General features: G+C 50.4%; 1 protein-coding gene across 1 annotated transcript; it reads right to left on the minus strand.

The window, feature by feature from the left end:
- Positions 1 to 265: 265 nt before the first annotated feature.
- Positions 266 to 6,569, minus strand: CUNH17orf58 (chromosome unknown C17orf58 homolog). Its single transcript, XM_019542370.1, has 5 exons — positions 6,446 to 6,569; positions 3,647 to 4,264; positions 3,484 to 3,561; positions 1,655 to 1,846; positions 266 to 1,027 (listed from the first exon to the last, which is right to left on the minus strand). Exons 1-5 carry the CDS (start codon positions 6,507 to 6,509, stop codon positions 840 to 842), a joined length of 1,140 nt encoding a protein of 379 aa, XP_019397915.1. The 5' UTR covers positions 6,510 to 6,569; the 3' UTR covers positions 266 to 839.
- Positions 6,570 to 7,551: the final 982 nt, after the last annotated feature.

Below are 7,551 nucleotides of genomic sequence, written 5' to 3' on the forward strand. Positions count from 1 at the left end.
TTTCCAGTTGGCCATTTGTACATGGAGTAGGCTTGCATCCAGTTAACATACTCCTATACTGAAACGGGGTGTGCCATTGACTAGATACTCTGCATGAAAATGCAGACCTTCATGTTTGGAAAAAATGGCATGAACTAAATGATTTTCATAGTTCTCTGGTTATTTTGGGGAACAGTACTATGTAATCCAAGGAAACCAAAGTGCTGGGAACAACTCCACCTACGTTGTCAGAATTATTGGATTTAGGCCGATAAAAAACTCGATATTCTGCTTTAAAACAAACATGTTTATTTATGCTGTGCAAACTTTGAGATACAGGTGATCATACAACATGTTAGAAATAAAGGGTATGGGCGCTCCTTTTGTTAATGGCCTGTTTGCACAGTAAAATGTTAAATATTCAAAGCCATGTATTTAAGTAAGAGAAAATTTCTCATCTTGGGTAAATTGATGAACAGCCAGAGTCAATCCACTAACTCCGCTCGTAATGTATCCAAGAGCACCGACAACAGGATTCAGCCCTAAAACTATTTACAGTGAGTGTTTTTCCAGACTTTGCCATTTAAATCCTCAATAGGGAGTAAATTAAGCCGCTAGTCTGGGAACATATTGAAGAGCATCCCTTAACACATGAATGTTGTCCACATGACCTAGGTCTGATTTCTGCACTTTTGCACAGTCTACTGCCAGCTACACAGAACAGAACTAAAACATTAGGAAGGAACAGCATTTTATATAGCGCCTAATACACCAAACGCACGTGGGGGTGAGCTGTTAGCACTCCAGCTAGGGCCTGTTGTGTGGGGTAGCTCAAGCCCCAGAAAGGCAGTACAGCATCCTCATCTACACTTGGGGCGAGTCCCTTGAACTCTGCGATCCCTCTTTCTGTTGAACCTTTTCACATAACTGCTGCTGCTCCCGAGTAGGCCATCTCCTGGCCGCAGGCGCCCTCTCAGGAACTGCTGCAAGGTTGCAGGTAGCTGCCGCCTCTTGTGGTAGATCTGACCCATCACAATGTATCTGCTTCCTGCAAAACAACAAACGGTTCATTTCTTTGGGGTCACACATTTACGGAGAAGAGCATTTCCCCTAAAGTGGAACCAGGCTTTTCACAACCTTGGGCAGGGCTCAGAGCAACGGTGTCCTGACTGCTGGTGGTTACCCGCCTACAGGACTGTACAGCTGTATTGAAAAGGAAAGCCGGGGGAAATCCTACTATCGTTTGGATGATTGCACCTATTCAAATTTCCTTTTCAAATAAATTGATGTATAATCCCTCCCTAACTGCAAAGTTCAACCAATCGCTATTGCAGGATATGGGTCAAAACTGGAATCAATTGTGCGAACTTTCTCTTGCTTTCCCTGTGTAAAATAAGGGTCAGGCCTGGTTGCTTGTGAAGCCTCCACTCAGCAAATATTCTAGGCGATGTTTTCGGAGGGGCCTGGACGTCTTTGCTGCCCATTACCTGAGCCTGCGTTGCAGATACAGAGGAACCAGAAAATAAAATAGGAAATACTTTACATGTGTCCTTAAACTAACATCTGCTGTCCGAGATGTCTTCTGCCCCTTAGATTTGCTGCTTTTGGCCTGGGTAAACTAAAATCCCAAAGCACCCAAGGGAGAGCTGGTCTGGATGTAGCTGGAGTTCTTTACCAAGTTTAAAGTCTGGACAGGGTTTACTGCAGTGCGAGGTGTCCACCACGAGAATGTGAACTCGGAAGAAGAAGCCGTCAGGGATGATATAGAGGCGACTCATCTTGTATAATCCATCGCTGTTTACCAGCAGAGTAACCAGGCGGACTCCGCTCCCCAGTCTTTCCACATCATAAACTATTCCGTTTACCGCTGTACGAAGGACAGAGAGAGGAACAGGAATCAAGCGGTACACTTGCAAGCAGCAACAGTCTTTACCTGCTTCACAGGAGGAAGGCACGTCGAAATCTATACAATACGTCTAAGGTAAGCCCTACACATTAATTCTTTTATAATAATAAGGGTTGCGAGAGGGGAGCAGTAACGCGGGGGAATATCTCGCCTGAGAGAAGACTGTTGGACCAAGTTGTGGTGGCAGAGCTCTACTTTGGGAGATCTCTTAACTCCATGTCCTTATGCTCCTAAGCCAGCTGCACTGAGCAAGAGTGACATGGCCGGTGCTGAGTTAAACAAGGGCTGGAAACCCCCCACGGGCCCTCTAGACAGGGAAAAGGCCCATGGAGCGGTAAGGCGAGAAACCGTCTGCACCAGCTACTGCCTTGAGGCTTGAGAACGACTTTGATGCAGCTATCTGACCCTTCATCTAGAGATGCAAATTGATGGAGGAAATGCTCAGGCTGTGATCTCGGCCACGCTGTGGCTTGGATTAATGTTTATTCAGGCCAGGTTAGGAGGGAGACGGCATTTTTTTCCCCCATTTTCTTTAAGACACATACGAGATTTGCTAATAGTTGAATGGACACAATTCAGCCCCAGGCAGAAAGTCCCAGCAAAACGCAGGTCAGCTGCATCTGTCCTGAATTTTGCTCTAAAATGTGAGTAGGAGGAAATGGAGGAAATGTGCATGTGTAGATAATGCTTCCTAATTTCCACACTCAGAGAACAGATGCCTCATAGCATTCCTATGTTCTGGGAAAAGAAACACCTGTTATTTTTACTGGTCGTGTATTTTGCTGATCCATTCTCAAATACTGGGTGTACCCCAGTAAAACATCCCCCCATGTGAGCTGTCGGGAGCACAGGGACATATTGATCAGCAGTGCCGGTTATGCTTCTAGCTTTCTAATGAAGCAATAACGTGCGGTGTGTATAACTGAAGGTACTCCGCACGTCGACATCTAACATCCAGGCACCCAACAAAGCAATGCATGTGTCTGCGTTTTTAGATGCCCTGAATCAAGAGAAAAGGCTAGTATCTACTTTGGTAATGAAGAGCCGGCCTATTTAAAACCTCTTGCATTCAAACCACTGGGGCAATAATCTCAAGAATTGCATTTCTTTCTCCCTGCTTCCTGAAAGTGTGTGATGCCATGTCCTGAGCACCTAATGAAGCACAACCTCCGCAGGCACTGAAGTTAAAGGGAGTCCTATATGCAGAGAGACTGTGTAAGCCTCATCTTTGACACGATCTTGGGACACTTTATGGCAAAACTCATTACAGAGGAGTCGCCATAAAGGCAATCAAATAACTCCGCTCAGAGTTAATGCTGGAGCCATCTCAGCATCTGTCCTTACGATTCTCAGTTTTCTACATAACCACAATTGGAAACATCTCCCCCTCCCGCTGCAGTGGTGGGCTGTGGTTAGAGACTTGGAGGACTTTTGGTGGAAAAGAGCATGAGAGAGTTTGTTTGTACTGCATATTTCCACAAGCACCTGTCATTAGTATTTTTAATAATACACGTAATAAACCCCAGAAGGCTTTGAAAAGCACGGTGAGGTCTGTCGGTGCCATAGGAGCAAGGACACTAGGAAGGAAATGCTCTTACCAAATTCGCTGGCGCAATAGGCCTCTGCTTCGTCCGGCTCCTTCCTGCACTCCGACAGACATGCCGCCTTATCTGCATCTGAAATGAGAACGCAAGACGCACACCGGCGCACCTTGTCCCTTTGAGCGCTTGCGGCGTCCCCTCCGGTGGGGCCCTGCCTTACCTTTCTGGAGCACGTTGAAGTGGTACAGCAGGCTGGCCGACTGGCGGTTGGTGACCCAGGAGGGGTGCTCGATCTTTCTCGTGAGGTCGCTCTGTTTGTAGGGGTTGATCTTCCCGGGTCGGTTGGAGTGATGCAGCGTGTTAGGATCGTCCGTCCCTGTGTCTTGGAGAGGGTGCGTCTTGGCGTTGGCTCTGTCCTTCCGATGGGACGGCGCTGCGTGGTAGAAGCGTGCCGACGCGCTGTTACCAGCCGCGGCCCAGAGCCTGTCGCTGTGCATTCGGTTTGCCTGGCTGAAGTCGAAGGAGGCGGGAGAGAGCCCCTCGAGGTGAGTCTCGGGAGCCAGGGTCCTGCCGTGTCGGCTGGACTCTTTTCTCAGCCCTGTATTGTTTTCTACTGAGAATTTGGCCCTTTTCTTTTTCTCCGAGGTGGGCAAGAGGATGTCAGCAACCTTTGGCCACTGGCAGTCGCCTGGAGACAGCGGCCGATGCTCCACGTGATTCTCTTGGGCGATGCTGCTGCCTCTGGACAGGAGCGTCACTTGGCTGGCCGTGGCACCCACTGCCCTGTATGCATCTTTGCTGAGCCCCTGAATGGCTTTTCCACCGTAGGGCATGGATCCTGCATGCAAATATAGAAGAGCAGCAGCACAAGAAAGAGGTTTTGTTACAAGCTCTTTGGGGCAGAGACGTTTTGACTATAGGTTTGGCTAGCACCTGGCACAATGGCAGCCTCAGCCCTAACTCGGGCCTCATTATCCCTACCTACAGGAGAGGTGATTTGGTACGGGGAACAAAGCAGAGGCCTCCCATTTCACTGGCCTCACGTACGGAAGGAGCGAGTTGTGATTCTGGACAAGGGGTGGGGGGGGGTTCTGGTTTAGCTTCTGATTTCCCAAAGGCAGCAACGCTGGAGAGAGCCGTGATCCAACCCAGCAAGGGATCTTTCCAAAACACCTGAGCCAGAACCACGGGAGAGGATGGAGGACAACTTCCCAGCTCCTTTGTGAGGCAGGAGCCCTGTCCGTGGGCGCAAGGAAGGCCTAGCCGCCCGTCAGTGAAACGCTGGCGATCTCCATGTGACCGTTGTTGTTACAAATTACAAACACGATTTACAAAGAATGGAAAGAGCCTTGATCTCCAGGGAACAGCCGGGGAGCAAGGCTCATGCTCCCGCTTGGCCTGATTGTTCCCAAGTCCACGACAACAGAAGTATTATTTGTTTTTTTTGTTTGTTGTTTTTCCCATCCCACGGATGCCTTATTGACAACGTCCTCTGTACTTCGCGGTGCCTGTAGGCTTTGAACGCTGCTGGAAAGATCTTTATCTAGGGTTTTGGATCTCAGATTTGTGCACCATGGAGCTGCCTGGGAGCTCAAAAAGCCAGAGTCTAGGAGGCAAGGCCTCGCTGCTGTGAAATGGTCCCTTGCCATCTCGTCTGTTGGCAGTAAGGTCGAGGGGACGGGCCGGGAGAGAGACCTGCTCTTTGCAGGTCAATGAAATGATCGATTATTACTCTGAAATGGTCCTCTTAATAGTCCGCTGTGTTTTGGTTCAGCTAGGATGAGAGCAGAGTGCGGGCCAGCCGGGCTGCTCTCCAGACCTCGTGCTGCATCTTCCCCTTTTGAATCTCACAAAGCAAATTCCTCTTCCATTTAGATGGTGAGGAAACGGGGTTCCCCTGCAGTTTGGTTTGCCTTAGCGGTTGTGATGGGTCTTCTTCCTATTCAGACCTTCCCTGAATTGGATTTCGTCTGCCGGCGGAGGGAGAGTATCTACAAACAGTTCACCCACACACATGCTGTCCGGGTGTTCACTGTTTGTGATTAACAGTGTGTAGGAGGCTGATCCTGCCTTGTTATGTGAAAAGAGAGATTTGACATACACAGATGAATAAAGGCCTGGTTTATCTCCAGTTCCTGGCTCTCAAGTCTTGACCTCCCCATTACTTTCTCTGTGCTCTCACCAGCTGTTGTCATGGGAAAAATTTCCTGATATTTGGCCTGAACGCATCTGAAGTCAACAAATATCCACGAAGGACAGGGCGGAGGGAAAGTCCGAGCTCAAGGAAGCAACAGGCCAGGGTGCAATAGAGTGGCCTGGCCAGCAGCCAGCGAGCCTGACCGCGGGGCTTTGAATGCATCTGCCATCTGCGAGGTTCGCCCCGGGGCTCGTTTTTACATGGTGACAAAACTCTCCCGTTTGCTTTGACCCGGTTCTCCGATCCCTTCTGCACTGGTGTCCCCACTCCCTCAACCGATCCCATGAGACTGGCGAAGCAGGACTTCTGCAGAGCTATCACTCCAGTGGGGAGAGGTGTCCCTTTTCCCTCAATGCCTGGGGGGAGGTGTGCTCACACGGCTATTTGGTCCCAGGTAGGAGCTCCGAGCACCTTGAAATACCCCACAGAAGTGAAGCCTACAGCAGATGGAAGGGAGGTGAAAGCCACGTGCACTAGTCACTACACAGCTCCTGACCTGGCTGCCTCGGGCTTCCCAGGGCCAGTGGGACATCTGCCTCTTGCAGGTGCCCTCGGTCCTACCGGGCACTTGCCTGCCTCTGGCATAGCAAGCATCTCCGCTTGCTGTCCCGTCTAATGATCGCACCAGACTTGTTCCTTTCCCGGGCTTGGATGCGATCCCTGCTGCAGCTTGCTGAAAGGCTGCAGCTGGAGAGGGCTGCCAGGGCAAGGATCTGGAATAATGTGTCCAGCCTTTGTGGGAAAGATCTAGCTTCTGCTCTCGCTTCCCTGCTGCAAACAACAAATCTGCCCGTTCCTGCCTCTGAATGGTCATGAACTTACCTGTCACAGAGCTGGAAGATGATCCCATGACGAAGCAGAGGAGCAAAAATGCCTTGGCTGTCATTCTGAAGGAAACTTTTTCCAGACTCAGAATGAACTGGAGTCTTTTATGCCCTTCCCCCTGGTTCATGCTAATGAGAGGCAGCCTTAGGGGAAACAGGAATCACTCACTGGACAGACCACTGGAGCACGACCAAGCTGCTGCAGCCCCAGCTAGCCTCCCTCTGCCACCGCCTAGGAGGGGCATAGGCCGAGCCCCCCACAAGGGCCGAGCTCACCTGAACATCCAAGGGGCGCGTCCGCGCCTGCCGAGCAAGCGCGGCATCCCCAAACTCCCACTCTGGATACAGGTTTCTAGCCTTCAGCCTTGTTTTCTTGCGGGAGAAAAGAGGGCAGAACAAATACAGCCATTCTTGGAGCAGCACGAGGACCGGCACAGAAATGCAGCGTGCAGAAGGCCGGGCGTGCCGGGGCGCGAGTACACGGAGCCTATCGTGGGTGCCCAGTTTTCAAGCCTGGCTAGCGTTGTGCTTGGGACGCCTCCAAACCTTCTTTTCAAGGAGACTCTTTGCAATGTTGTTTTTTGTCCTGAGAAATATAGTCATAGTTTCTTCTCAAGAGAAGAGTCTGCTGCTCTCTCGGGTAGTTTCAGTTTATTTTTGAACCCAGGCTCAGGAATATGAATACACATGCAAACCCCAATGACTTTGGCTCGGTGGGTATAACTCCACTGGCTGAGATGAATTTAACCCTGTAGGCTTTTTCTTATATCGGGTTGGCTCTTTTTTCATGCCGCTGTTATCAAAAAATCTGCTTGGCGAGGTTGCTTCCTCTGACTGCTTGATGGTGGATGGCAGGAGGGTGAATCAGGTAATTGATTCCCGCACGGTGCGCTGAACGCAAAGCATTGTAAAATGCTAGGGTGATGGGGAAGAGCCCGTGGGCTGGGTGCTGAAGCACATCTTTCCAGCCGGAGGAAACCGAACCACGTGGAGGCCTCCATCATAAAACCACGCGCAGCACTGGGGCTGGCCCTTCATTTCAGGCTAAGTGGCTCAGTGAGGACGATGCCGTTCCAATGAATAAATGAACGTGGTCCCTCCCGG

The sequence above is a fragment of the Crocodylus porosus genome, unplaced genomic scaffold (genome assembly GCF_001723895.1).
Source record: "Crocodylus porosus isolate Cpor-Errol unplaced genomic scaffold, CroPor_comp1, whole genome shotgun sequence".
NCBI classification, from domain to species: Eukaryota; Metazoa; Chordata; order Crocodylia; family Crocodylidae; genus Crocodylus; species Crocodylus porosus.

Bases quoted from the DNA above. Each gene is read 5' to 3' on its own strand.
- CUNH17orf58 (XM_019542370.1), bottom strand. From the start codon at position 6,509: ATGACAGCCAAGGCATTTTTGCTCCTCTGCTTCGTCATGGGATCATCT. The intron at 4,265-6,445 runs GTAAGTTCATGA...ATTTGCATGCAG, and splicing joins ATCTTCCAGCTCTGTGACAG to GATCCATGCCCTACGGTGGA. The intron at 1,847-3,483 runs GTAAGAGCATTT...TCCTTCGTACAG, and splicing joins CTATTGCGCCAGCGAATTTG to CGGTAAACGGAATAGTTTAT.